Genomic DNA, 15,078 nt, shown 5'->3' with positions numbered 1-15,078 from the left:
TGCTACTGAACCAACAACAACAACAAAGAGAGCTGAAGCTTGAAGAGCCACAACCAGCTGCCTTTCACAGGTATAACCATGATTATGTATGCCTTGAAAGTTGGGGAGTTAGGTGACTTCTATTTGAAAGTCTAGTTAAATAATCTACGATACTTGTCTGGAAAATCACAGGAAAGTCATGCTGGAGGTGAGAACAGTGTCTGTGCTCCCTGTGCTCCCAATGCCCTGCCTGAGAGGCAGCACCTTGGGTTTCTCTTCACTGGGCTGGCTGACCTTTTCCACAGTGCAGCAGAGTGCAGGGATCCCTCCACGAGCGCAGTGAGTTGCTTCAAGGGAGATTCAGGGAAATTCAGGGACACACTGTCCTCACTGGAGGGCAAAGTAGAGAACTGCTCATCAAAACTTGACAAACTAGACGGGCACATGGAGAATGTGGAGGAACGGTTGGAGAAATCAGAGGCCGGGACCCAAGTCTGTGAAAAAGAAATCGCTGAGAATAAATCTATGACTAAAACGATTTTAAAAACTGTTGTTCTTTAGAATGAACACTGAAGTTGTTGAAGGGGTAAGAAAACATCTGCATCCTGGAATCCAGGAAAGGGTAAAAGGCCCCAACCACAAAATCTTGAGTATAAATGGATTCCAAATAATGAGGTCCCCTCAATGAGAAGCGTCACTGCTGAGTACTGTTCAGGAAGCAGCTTCCAAAGGAAGTCATGGATGGAAAGCCCTTGGTTATGCTGGTGTATTTAGACAAAGAGTTTTTTAATATGACGAATAAGAAACTAAAGTTTCTATCTATAAAAGGCTAAAGATGCTATTTGTTCTAATACTTTGCCTAGACTTACAAGCTGAAAAATCAGAACTGATTTTTTTGTTTTAAAAGCTAGTGTGCAGAAGCCAAAGATTCTAATTCCTAAATAGATCCTCGATATTTTAAAATTTGATGTCATGTCTTATAAGGACACAGAGAAAGAAAGATCAGGGAGTAACAAGGAAAGAAGAACAAAAGCACTGAAAAAACAAGTTCTAAGTACAAGGTTAGTTGCAACCAAACTTTAAGAACAATCTGTTCATTTTATGTTACAAATATTTTGGTAAGCTCCTAATGGGTCAAAGGCTTAGGACATAAAAGTGAATGACATCAAGTTAAAGAAAGAATATAAAATGCAAAGTATTATATTCACCTGTTCTAGTGACAGAAAAACTATTTTTGACAGTTTTCAATGTCAAGTGAAATTTCAATATTTCTCTTAATATTTACCTTCCAATTTCCTACCCACATGTAGAGGTGGAGGGGATGTGAATTATAAAAGGTCATTACAGTGTTATGAAAATCCAGTGGCTAAACTGACGAAGATAATTAAGTAAGCAACAACTGTATTCTGTTAATAAACTGTGTGTGGTCAGATCACTTGTGAAGGAAGGAAAGATGTAAGAGGACTAGTTCTCTGCTACTCCTAAGGGATGTGTGCTTGCCAAGGCCAAACTTCCAGGCAGAGACTGCTGAAATACAGATGTGTGTAGCAAACACAAGATTCTACCCACCAGAGAAACTGAGTACTGCATAACTGACAGACATTACTGAACGGTATGTCCATGGTATTTTTTCTCCTTTCAACGCTCATTCAGTAAGTTTTTCACTGACTGCCCAATGTGACAAGTATGCATTTCCTTAAGCTACTTACTTGTTTTCTAGAAACCAACCTAGCACAAAACCATACTACCAATACTTAAGAAACTACCCATATTGCCACATACCACAATACAACTAAATCTTAAGCTCAATACTGACTACTTCAAGATCTATTCATGACACACAAAATGCTGGAATGTCAAAAATCTCTTAAAAGATTTAAATAACCAAGAGAAAGGAAATCTGGAAAATACAGGTACACAGGAAGCATAAAGTTCTATCTCTAGTTATTGTCGTTTGTATTCATACCATGTAAACAGATAATCATGACCAACAAAAAGACTGTAATTCCAAAAAACTCCTCAGATATGTCCAGTGGCTTTCCTTCTGCCTTAATTTCTATGAGATCATTTCTAAAATAATCCCAAATTCTTATAACTGAAAACTAGGAACCTGAAATAATCAGGATGAAATTTAACTGCTTGCCTTCCATTCCACTGTATATTTCTGACTACTTTGATTAATATTCTTCTGGAAAATTAATTTTTAAAAACTTTTGGCTTTGCAGACATTCAAAAGGAAACTGATCAATGACAAAGAATTTAATTTCTAATCAAATATTTCTCAGGGAATTTACTCAGGGGGAAAAAACAGACATAAAAATGTTAATACTGTGATCAGTATAATTTATGATTTTTATTAATAGCAAAAAATTCAAAAGCCAGTGAGGCAAGAAAATGTTCAAACAGGCTCAACAAAGATATGGGGAATGATTCCTAGTATTTATCTTCTTATTCCAATAAATAAAGTCCTACTATTTCTTATTCCACAGCCTCACACAAATCTTTAGTGTCTTTACTGTTGATCAGTGACCAAACAACTAGTAATCAACTTGAGCCTAGAGACCACCACAAAATGATGTCCATGATTTTATTTTTATCCCAATCTAAATATACACAAAGCAAACTAATCACACCCTATAAAACATTCTTTTCTATCCCAGGAAAATATCATCATCCAATTCAACAAAGCAGGACTATAAACCAGTCATTTGTATTGCGTGCAGATTTTGCTTTAAGATGTCACTGACACCTTTAAAACCCTTGAATGAAAAAGCTAATTATTTCAACTCTTTCATTTCTGTAATGACAATACCAGCAGCAAAATCCAGACGTCTTCAACAGGAGCATTATGACTTCAAAGAGAGCTCATTTGTACCTGCTTTGCCTTTCAGGATTTTATTCTGGTAATACTGCCACTCCAACTGGGGGTTAGCGCCAGGACGTAAAGGTGCCCTTCCTGTGCCTCTGTTACTTGTAACAGCCACTGGTTTTCCTGTGAGGAAAAAAAAATTATTTTTAAATCTAAATATAGGAATGTTAACATGGCAATATGTAAAGGAAACATTTTCAAAAGTTTTAAAAATATGACATATTTTCTTTAGCTTTAGACATTAATCCATAAGGAGCTAGTATCTTTACACATTCTCAATCACCATGCAAAAATCATCTAAGTTTCTCAACACCCTCCAAAAAGTAAACTATTTATGACAATATGATACATTTATTCAAGTTAAAACACTATCACTTTCTTTCCCATGATTTTTGTTTGGTTTCTTACAGTAGAGAAGAGTCAACTCAGATCCTAGATTTAAACTGGAATGGTGGGAGAGGGTAAGAAAACCAACTACATCTGGACTTTTTATATTTCTCGTATCAGAAAAGTAAGGTAACATCCAATCTTTCAATTTTACAACAAGAGAAACAAAAAATGCAAAGGGACCACAATCTGACCTACTATATAATAAACTTGAGAATACAGTCCCTCAGTTTTTGGTTTAGTTATAAAATCTTTCAGGTATCATTTCCTTGTGTATGCATTAAGTTACAAAAGAACTGTAACTTCTTAAAGCAACAGCATGCATCATTCATATATATGTTACTGAATGCATTTGTTGTGAGGATAAAAAACACTACCCTCAGAGTGACTCATCAGGCTAAACTCAATTCTTTAAACATTCTAAACTCCCTTCAAAGCTGAAGCAGTAGCTATTCATGACACAAATAAAGCCCTGGTGTTAACCCAGCAGTTTCTGTGCTTTCCTGAAAAAGAACAGACTCTCAGAAGAAAATGCTAATAGTTACATCTTTCAAGCACAGACAGAACTACTGAAAAATCCAGAATAAATGTTTTTAAAAGTATTGATTTACTCACAAATATCTGAAATTCCATTAAAACAAAGATGACAGCCTATCTCAGCAATATTCAATAATGCAAAATTATTCTCAAACCAAAAAGTTGGAATGTGCACTAGCATCATCAGAACAGTTAATCAAGTTATTTACCCAAGAGAAAGAAAGCACATGGACCCAAACTGCGGAAGATGCTACCATAAAATTTCTATTTAATAACAAGTAATAGTAAATATGTAAAAATATAGAAAATGCCCAATGCAGGTACCAGTCTTATTAGTCTTAGATGAGATCTTTCAGCTGAAGAGGAGTATTCTTCCCTAAAAGACCTAACCTCCACAGGGAGAACAAAATGTTTCTAATTTCCCTTTATCTTTCTTGATAACTGAGTCAGAAAACTTGGAAGCAGGGATTTATTTTGCCCAGGAAAATGAAAATAATATTTCTTGAAGGTTTTATGATCCCTTAGAATATATATTTATAACAATATCAAGTTTTCTTAAAATATGAACAAGAATACAGACCTTTGAGATCTGGTCTATTTCGTATACCCACTGATACAAAGAAGCAATCCATATCAACATGCATTATACAGCTCTGATGCCTGGGTGAACTCAATACTGACATATTTCCTAGAAGGAAAAAGAAAATGTTCAAACCTGAAGCTAATTTTTAATATAAAAAAAAAAAATCAGGTCTATTTAATTTTAAAAACTGTACTTTAAGTGCCTATAAGTTGAATGAAGTCTCAAAAAAATACAGTATCTATTACAGAATATTTCAATCACTTCAAGCAAGGTCAAACGTCAGTTTCTTTGGCTCTAAACATAATCCAGAGATATAAATTTAGTTTGCAAACATAATTTGAAATCAATTATGAAGATAGCATGTTTTCCTAATCTATATTGTAATAATTATTAAGTCTTTCATCCAAAGTATGTCTAAATACTTAAAGTTATTTCTGTGTGAATATTTTATTAAAATGTATAAAAGTACTTTCATATAGTTACGTGGAGCTAAGTAACTTTAGATGATCAGTATTCCATATGCAGTCTACAAATATTCCTTGATAAAAAAAACAGTAAAAACTGCCAGTATAGAGTGCTTGGTAGGTGTCATGCACTGTTTTAAGAGGTTTACATGTATTTATTTAAATTCTCAATATGATGAAATATATAATCTTGTTAGGTCCATTTGATAGATTAATATTATGTTATGTTAATGACTGTGTTATGCAGCCAGTAAGAAGAAGCTGAACTGGATTTCAACTCTAGGCAGTCTGATTTGAGCCCTGGAACCATCACATTGTTGCTCTAGATATATTTACAAAAGTCTATAAAACAAATACCTACATATAAATCTGTAGGTAAATATATACAATTCTCCTCCTTTAGCCATTAAACACTATTAAAAATCAGCTCTGAAGCATATATGCCACTTTCAAGAAAAGGGTAGTGTCCTCTCCTAAGGACTCTGCCTTCTAATCACCCTGAGCTATGTATTTTGGTTTATCAGGGTTATTGCAACCAATCCAGCCACAACTAGAGCTTTTGTTCTTTATCAGTTCCATCCTTAGACCTTTTTCCTAGTCCTCTAAAATATAGAATTCTTGGAAATAAGAACTCCAAGCTTGTAAAAAGTTCTAATCTCAGGGTACCTGGGTGGCTCAGTTGGTTAGGCGTCCGACTTAGGCTCAGGTCATGACCTCGTGGTTCATGAGTTCAAGCCCGCGTCGGGCTGCATCAGGTTCTGTGCTGTCAGCTCAGAACCTGCTTTGGATTCTGTGTCTCCCTCTCTCTCTGCCCACCCCCCCACTCCCACTCTGTCTCTCTCAAAAACTAAATAAACGTTAAAAAAAAAAAAGTTCTAATCTCATAAAAAAGTTTTCTGTTGATAGGTTTAAGAATACTAGTACTGAAGGTGTTAAGTCTTCAGAATAAGCTTCCAAAACCTTACATTTTTACTCCCCAATGGTTCAGACTACTACATTTACCAAATTGTGACTGTGAAAGCAGTGTGAAAGCACCAAGTTCTCACTATGTGCAAGGCAACAAGCCTTTGTTCATGTTATCTTCCCTTAAGTTCAGAAGCCCACAAAGTGAGCACCATGGACCACCTATCACTCCACCGTGAAGGGGAAACTGAGACCCAGAGAGGTGAACTGGCCCATGGCCCTGCAGAGTCAGAATTTCGATTAAGGATACATTACTGAACTCAAGCCATGCACTTCCTTGCTATCCTCTGTATTATCTCAAGAGATGATTTAGAAAATAAATCTTAACAATTATAATTTTGCTGTATATAAATATTATATAAACATAATATAAACCCCAAATAACTGCTTTAAATATTCAAGTAGTACAGAATGCATATACCAAACACCTACTGAATGCTTTCATACAATATAAAAATTTATCATTTTATTCCATTCATGAAACTAATTCATAATAATTCTTTGCAGCTTTCAAAATTAAATGACCTTTACCATATGAGGCCAAGGGATGATGAATGGATAATCTAATACCTGTAACATTATTCTGAAATATCTCATAAGTAACACAAAGTATTTAGGACTACATCAAACACAACAAAACATATTAGAAAAAAACCCACAGGGAGAAGCTCTATCACTGTCTAGGGCAGAACCATGAGCTTCTCTCTGTACCTCAGTTTCCATTGCTGTAAGTTAAAAGGTAATATGAGATAATCTGAGATATCTCTCTAAAAAACAAAACAAAACCATATATTCTGTAAACAGTTATCTAAAACCTCAAACCAGAAACTAATTAGTAATGACTGCATAGAAATACAGTCTGTAATTGTTGGTTTTGTTTGCTTTTGAAGACAAGAAAAGTATTAAAAAACAAAATACAATTAACCCATCTACTATTATGTGAAAATACTTAATCTCACTACAAGTTTACCACTGTAATTACAGTAGCTATTAAGTCAGTTCTTTAATAATTTAAAAGTCATTCAGATGCCAGCTTCTAGAATTAAGTTACTCTTACCAAACCAATTTATTCTTACAAGAGTTTGAGCGCTGGATAGAATTACATATTATATTTTACACAGTTCAAAATTTCAACAACTGACAAGGTCTACATGAGGAATGAATGCTCAGAATCCCAACCTTGTTACTGTTTAAGTTACCTGAAAATATTCAGCTAGCCAACATTTAAATCTAAATTTGTAAAAAATATTTTAATAAGGAAGAAAGCTTTCTATAATCTGCTATACTTACTGTTAACTTACATGCCCCGATATTCCTAAAGACTTTTATGAGAGCTTAGTACTGATAAGAATACCAGTGACACCTTAAGAACAAAATGGTCAAGTACTATTGTTTCTTAAGAAAACAATGTTAGTAAGTATCTACCTGTGTCAGTTACAACAAGTGCAGACCTGCCTGTTTTCATTTTTTTTAACTTTTCCCTTCCTGGAAAGATACCACTACTTTGTCTTTGTAGGGTATTGACAAACTCAGTCAATTCACACTTCCACATTGATATGTGATGCAGTCTTGAGTGGGAGTAGAAGTCTGAAATAAAATTGCAATCTGAAGGTTTGGATGGCACTGAAGGTGCTGCCTTGCTAAGAGCAGGTACTGAAGTGCTTTTTGTGCTTGAAGGCCCCTGAACAGCGGAGTGGTGAGCACCATTTATCTTAGTGTTACTGTGCAAAGATGATAAGGAGAAGGAATGAGTTCTGTGTGGATTCCGCACAGCATCTGTGTTTCTAGTGCTCTGTTGCAACTGATGCAAAATGCAGTCTCTGAAGTCAGTGCTGTTCTTCTCAGCCTGCTCCTCCTCCTGGGCAAAGTCTGGAGAAAGCCTGCTGGCAACACTGTTGCCCATGGGCACCAAGCAATCCTGCATCTGTAAGGCACCATTAGAGCTAGGAGTATGTCCATTAAAAATGGCAGTGCTGTCTCTGTGATGCGGAATTCCGTTTTGTTTCCTTCCTGGAAGGATGTGCTCCAGCTCCACAAAACTAAAATCATTATTGGCATCTTCTTCATTCCAACTGTTCATTCCATTGACTTTGACTTCATTTTCTGTCTCAATCTTCTTAATTATGTGATTTCTACAGACAGAAAAAAAAGATTTAAATTGATATGTGACTTTCAGGCTAAAACAATTTTTAATGTAAACATGGTCTTAAGTGATGCACACCTTCAATATTTCTCCCCCTAAAAATTGAAAAATTAAGCCATAAATTTTATATTCTCTTCCAACTAAGGTAATTCTTAGCTAAACCAAAGTAGCAAGGTAACTATGAAAATCCTAGAACATAAAGTCTTTTAAGTTTTGTTCTTTTTTCAAACTTCAAATACTCCCAAAGAAGAAACACAAAAGAATCTCAGGTTGAAGAAAAATAAAAACTATTTTCAATTATTCTTCCCACTAAAATTTAAATGGAACCTGTAATCCCTAAATACCCACAGTAGCACAGTATCTGGCTAGGGAGTCAATAAATTATGGGAGTTAACATAAATAACTCCCATAAAAATGGATAAGAAACTTTATCTGAATTAATATTCCTGGTTTTAGTTTTATGTAAGGCATCGTTCAACACATTAAATATGATACTGCTACAATCCTAGGGCCAGTTAGTTTCACTCAGGAAGACTGACAGACTGTATTTACTAATCCCTTAATAGGCCCACAGTCATGAGCAGGTAAAAAGAACTAGGTTAATGTGTACGGATAATTCAGTAAAATGTATACCTAGTAAAATGAGGACATCTGCTTATTAACAAAGGAAATGGCATTTCATTTCTTTAAAAAGCATATTCAGACACCAGGGTGGTCCAAGGCAATCTGACCAAGTTTCTGGAGGACAAGTTTATAAATGTAGGACCTATGACAAATGTTTCGCTAAATTCACATTCTGACTCCTCTAGATATTTGCTTGTTAATACTCTATAATAAAGACAAATTTCATTTGCATTCACAAAAATGATCTAAGTAACAAAAACAAAAACCTGAATTACAGAACAGCAATTCATTCTACTTAGAAACACCCACACCATTAACCCAATTACAGTTCAGGCTCCAGAGAAGGTTGCCTGATACATGATACCCAGGCATTGGTGAGGCTGCCACAGTATTACCAAGTTTAATCTAAAGTCTCTCATCCTAATACCAACACAAGAGATTAGCAGTAACAGTATGAATAAACAGAAAAGTCACACATGAGACAGATGCAAAACATTACCACCCATTTCTGGGTTGGCTCTGGCTGAACCATCTCATGGAATATGACAGGCAATTCTGATTAGGTCCAATCTTCACAGATGATCATGCCAGTGAAAAGGGAAAATAGAAGATCAGGGAGCAATTAAAATAAAAGAGGAAGGAAAGAAAACCTCATTTGCTACATGTCTGGCCCTTGAGATAAAGAGAAAGCAAGGGAACAAGAAGTCACATAAAAGAACTTCAAAGAAATTTATAAAACGTACTGAATATACTAAAGAATAAATATTATGGAAAGCAACAAAAGTGAGTTAAGTCAGAAAAGCCTGACATCTAGTTTTTTGTGTGACAAACAATAAGATTCTTCTCATGTATACTAGCAACATATGCAACAGAATTACAAACACTGGCAAGAAACACATTCCTAATATACAGTCTTTCTGTACTACAGTTTTTCAGCCTACACAAATGGATATTCATAAAGTAGCTGTAATGGAAATACATCATTGGGAGACATACATTAATTAGGCAAAAGTGTACATGTATTAAAAAGTACAATCTAATAGGTAAATTCCTGCTAAAACTGACACAAGGGAGAATTAAAAATAACAACCACCTAGTTCCTATTTTTATTATTGTAAGAGAAAAATACGAAGTTGCACATTTGGAAAGATTTTCTGATATTATTTGTTGTGCACCTTGATGGTGCTAAAAAAATTGAAAGGGTTAGGTAATGTGAAAAACATGAATATGCTTATAAGTGAATACAAGATAAAATACAAATGACAACAACAAAAACTACTGAAGGTAGTGATATCAGATCCTCCCAGCTTAATTGGACTTCTGGTCTTTAAATATATATATATATCCAACTCCCAAAGCAAGCAATTTAATAAATAAGGAGAACACTAGCGATAATAAACCACCTGATATACAAGTTAAGGCAACACACCAATTAATCATGAAACCGATTTACCCAAGATAACTGCAATTAAAGCTTAATCAATATATTTTTTTAAATCTGCCACATGGAATAAAGTCTAGAGTTACCTCTAGCTGTAACACTGAGGGTCACCAACTAAATTTTTACCAATGTAAATATATTTACATATGTAAAACTGCTATGAATTTGGAAATTTTCAAAAATAACCTAGAAATGTCAACACATTTATTATGTATATAGCACACAACAAAAGCATACTGGTGCAATTAGCTTGGTTTTTGAGAAAGCAACATTCTATAGCAAATTACTTATGTGGAAGTAATTTTGGGCAAATCCATGGAAAATTTTACTTCCAGTAATTTAAGATCCATTAGTATAACAGGGGAATCTACACTGATTGGGAAAGCTTCCTTATTTACATTTTATTTAAGAAACTTTCATGATAAAAATAAATTTAATTTTTAAGTTTATTTTTTGGGAGGGCACGTGTAAAAGTGGGGGAGGAGTAGAGAGAAAAGGGGAGAGAGAGAGAATCTCAAGCAGGCTCCACAGTGTCAGCACAGAGCCCAATGTGGGGCTTAAACTCACAAACCATGAGATCATGACCTGAGCCAAAGTGGATGCTTAACTGAGCCACGTAGACACCCCCAAAATAATTTTTAGGTAAGATACTTTAAACATATTTTAACATGTTTAATATAGATAAATGGCCATGTTTTGTATTTGTTTCTATTTCAGCAAAGCAGGAGCAGTACCCACACCCACTGCTAAAACCCAGCTTTACAGCATTCCCCAATCTAGAGAAACTTACACCCTGTTGTTCAGCTGTTTGGATACACTGCTTGGACCCGGCACAGGATCCTCAGGTTTGCACACAGGATTAAAGTTGAGACCCTTCTGCATGTTGGACTGCTTGCTGTACAGCTGATAGGGAATGTAGGACAGGAGTCGTCCAGCTTTGATGCTGAAACAAAAAAGTAAAACCAACTTAAGAGTTTAATACTTGAGGAAAAGAAGTTTCATGAAAAATAAATGTTAACAACGGAGTTTTTCACCAACAATGAGCCACCTATTCTCCTAGTTTATTTCTTCTCCCTCTGTTTTAGTGGCCCTAATGCAACATAATCTTACTTAAACACTTAAGAATAAGATATTCCTTTAAAAGTCAATGGCCAATAACATTACATGAGGAGAAAAAGAAATAGAGTAAGATGACAAAACTGCAAGCATGAGTTCGACTAGTCAATACTTTAATCCTCATGACTTTAATATTTTTACCACAACTCCCCCTCAAACAATTCATATAGAATCATCAAGATTTTCTCAAATCTCCTCTAGTAAGCTTTTCCAGAGTAACTAAAATGGATGAGAATTCCCAATTTCCACACCATGAGCTCAGGAAGGGGAATAAAAGGTATAAAAACGTATAAAAACGTATACAACTTCTTGCCCTCTCTCCTACAGGGTACAGATTGGTTTTTTATTACAGATACTGAAAATAAGCTATTTGTTTTTGAGCTCTTGGAGACCAAGAATGTATTTTCTGATAAAATACTACCTACAAGTCATTGGGGAATCGTCTGAAATGTGTCTGTTGGTTTGTTAGTCAAGTAAAAATAATTTTACAACAACTGTGTAATACTGTGAGAAAAAATGTAAATGACACCATTTAAAAAAAAAAAAAAAAGCCAAATCTATACCAGAAATTAGTCGTATACATTTTCTATAAAGAATAAATTGAGGCAAGATGCAAAAATACAATAGAAACGAAAGAAATCATGAGGTGAAACTGCTGTCAACTTTTATGTAAGTGAACTGAATAAGCATTCTAATCTATACAGTTAATGTAATTAGAAACATTTTAGCCCATGTGAAGTATGGGCTCTTCAGAGTATCGTTTAAGTACGTATGTGGCAGATGTGCTAACATATTATAGTCTGGGAGCTTAAAAAGAAAGGGCAGAGTTTGACTGGGAGCCAGTTACCCCCAGCAGGAGACCCCAATGAGCTGGCATAAACTGCAACAATCACCACCTCTCACTGCCAGCAGACCCACCTGGGAACCTAACCATAGGAGGCAGGGTCCCCTGCTACAAGAGACTCAACACAAAATGAAGAACAAAAACAAATTCAGCCTTAGTAACTAAGGACAGCATTTTAAAACTGTGCTCCACAGCACTTGTCAGGCTTGAGGAGGCAGTGGGGTGAATCACAGCAGCTTCTCATTAACTATCTTACCCTTCAGATATCCACATTACATTGTCTGAAGAAAAGGATGAGGACAAAAATTTGAAAATCCCTAATTTATACTATATAAAAGTATAAGATTTGCAAGGCAAAGGTTTCAGTAAAATAATCTCATACCTAAAACTTCTCCATTAAAGGACTCCCTTGCCTCTTAGAAGTCGTGGCCTTATATTCATGCCCACATTAACTCAGGTTTAATGGCACATACACAGACACCAGGGAATTCTAATCAAAGCAAAGCAATCACCTCAAACACTTAGAAGTGGTAGTTGCTGTTTAAACTGCTCAAACTAAAAACAGGAAAATTATAGAAAAGAGTATCATTTATCATCCGTTAAATAACTAAAATAATGTTTAAAATTTTAAGTACAATAAAATCTCATAAAAACACTACTGAGAAGAGATGAACAAGACTGGGATTACAGTATGAAAGAAAGAGTACTGTAATTGCGCAAAAGGATTCCATGCTAGTACATGCAGACACCGGGCATTTATTTTATATATGAAGACATATGCCCAGACGGATCCATTTCCACAGGGCCAACTCATCTACATCAAACTTAATTAAACGGCAAAGAGCAGACCCAATTAGGAGTCAGAAAGATCTGAATTTGGAATCCTGCTGTTCTTGGATATATCTTATTAGCTCTGCCTTCTCATATATAAAATGAAGCAAACAGGCGATAAGGATGTCCAAAGTAACTTCAGTTATTAAAAAACAGATGATTAAGCCTGACTTCAATCCAAAATAAAATCCACTCAGGTGAACTTTAAAACTTGTAACTGCCTTAAGTTGCTTTTTTGATTGTATTCTCTCTAGTTATATTCAGGGCAAGAAGGAAGAGTAGGTATTTGAAAAAAAAGCTCTAATGTAAACTCCCATTTTCTAAGCAAATCAAGTTCCACTCAGCAAGTGCCCTTTTCAACCCACTTTCCTACTATCTATGGATCTCCACCATTCCCTCCAAAGTCAAACTAATATCCTCAGATCAAAATTCTAGCCCTAGCACGATGATAGGATTGTCTGCACATGACAACACACAGTACAACTGTGGAATGATACAAACTTTTTCATATTAAATATAATTTATTGTCAAATTGGTTTCCATACAACACCCAGTGCTCATCCCAACAGGTGCCCTCCTCAATGCCCATCACCCACTTTCCCCTCTCCACCAACCCCATCAACCCTCAGTTTGCTCTCAGTATTTAAGAGTCTCTTATGGTTTGCCCCCTTCCCTCTCTGTAACTTTTTTTGTTCCCCCTTCCCCTCCCCCATGGTTTTCTGTTAAATTTCTCAGGATCCACATATGAGTGAAAACATATGGTATCTGTCTTTCTCTGCCTGACTTATTTCACTTAGCATAACACTCTCCAGTTCCATCCATGTTGCTACAAAAGGCCATATTTCATTCTTTCTCATTGCCAAGTAGTATTCCAATGTATATATAAACCACATCTTCTTTATCCATTTGTCAGTTGACGGACACTTAGGCTCTTTCCATAATTTGGCTATTGCTGAAAGTGCTGCTATAAACATTGGGGTACATGTGCCCCAATGCATCAACACTCCTGTATTCCTTGGATAAATTCCTAGCAGTGCTATTGCTGGGTCATAGGGTAGTTCTATTTTTAATTTTTTGAGGAACCTCCACACTGTTTTCCAGAATGGCTGCACCAGTTTGCATTCCCACCAGCAGTGCAAGAGAGTTCCCGTTTCTCCACATCCTCGCCAGCATCTATAGTCTCCTGATTTGTTCATTTTAGCCACTCTGACTGGCATGAGGTGGTGATACAAACTTCTTATACTGAAAACCACACAGCTTCTTTTTTAAGGAGACACATAGCTAAAAGCCACGTTCTTTGATCTGATGTAATGAAGGGTCAGGTCATGAGAAAACAGCAAAAGGCACCGGTGACATATTCCAAGGATAGGCTGTCAACCTAATCCCCCAAGGTTTAAAAAAATTTTAATCTCTAAGATACATATGGTTTTCTGGAAGCCAAATGCACTTTCTAAAAATGCACTTTTGGGGCACTTGGGTGGCTCAGTTGGTTAAGCGTCTGATTCTTGGTTCAGCTCTGGTCATGATCTCACGGTTAGTGGGATCGAGCCCCGCATCAGGCTTCATGCTGACAGCAAACAGCCTGCTTCGGATTCTCTCTCTCCCCTCTCTCTGCCCCTCCCCTGCTCAAGTGCATGCTCTCTCTCTCTCAAAATAAATAAAATTTAAAAATGAGTGAATAAGCAAATAAATAAATAGATATATACTTTTGACATTTTGGAATTTATTTTTTAACAATTGCTGATGTTTACAGAATAAAAATAAAACAACAAAGGAACTTCTATATTTTGCCTCTAACAATGTGCCAGGCATTATGCTAGATAATTGCACAAATTATTTCTAGTTCTCACATAATCATATCATGTCAATATTAGCCTTCTTTTACAAATGAGGATTTTAATATTTTCACTTTTAATTTTCATACATCTAACAATTACTCATATATATATATACCATTTCAAAATATAAATTCACTTAAGTTATGGCTCATTGCCAAGGTTCAGATGACATATTTAAACTTAGGAAATTAATACGAATGGCCGCTGATTTAGAACATCAATTCCAAATCAACAACAGAAGAACCATAATGTAATAACTAAAAGATATTAATACCTCAAACTGCTCTTCCTCTTTGTCCTGAGTACTCCAGGTCCACAATACCCTGGTCTTCTTCTTACCTCTTAGCATGTACTTTTAACACAGGATAGAATTTACTCATGTACCAAGCATACTGTTTATTACGTTTTTTTCAAGAGAACACATAAGCTCCAAGAGGTAGGGATGGGATCTTTGTTTGC

At 35.6% G+C, this 15,078-nt stretch overlaps 1 protein-coding gene across 6 annotated transcripts in view; it reads right to left on the bottom strand.

The window, feature by feature from the left end:
- The window catches only part of REV1 (REV1 DNA directed polymerase), a 91,999-nt gene that overhangs the window by 29,350 nt on the left and 47,571 nt on the right, over positions 1-15,078 (bottom strand). For 5 of the 6 annotated variants that reach the window (XR_007150653.1, XM_047851174.1, XM_047851176.1 and 2 more), the window contains 4 exons: positions 10,781-10,933; positions 7,208-7,914; positions 4,353-4,460; positions 2,855-2,971 (listed from right to left, as the gene is read on the bottom strand). Coding sequence is in view for 4 of the 6 variants with exons in the window: in XM_047851174.1 (XP_047707130.1) it covers positions 2,855-2,971; positions 4,353-4,460; positions 7,208-7,914; positions 10,781-10,933 (1,085 nt within the window). In the remaining 2 variants the exon portion in view is untranslated. Of the gene's footprint in view, positions 1-273; positions 444-2,854; positions 2,972-4,352; positions 4,461-7,207; positions 7,915-10,780; positions 10,934-15,078 lie in introns of those variants that run through there. The other variant, XM_047851178.1, reaches the window with a different exon arrangement.

The sequence above is a fragment of the Prionailurus viverrinus genome, chromosome A3, assembly GCF_022837055.1.
Source record: "Prionailurus viverrinus isolate Anna chromosome A3, UM_Priviv_1.0, whole genome shotgun sequence".
NCBI classification, from domain to species: Eukaryota; Metazoa; Chordata; class Mammalia; order Carnivora; family Felidae; genus Prionailurus; species Prionailurus viverrinus.
This window is presented reverse-complemented; position numbering and strand designations above follow the sequence as displayed.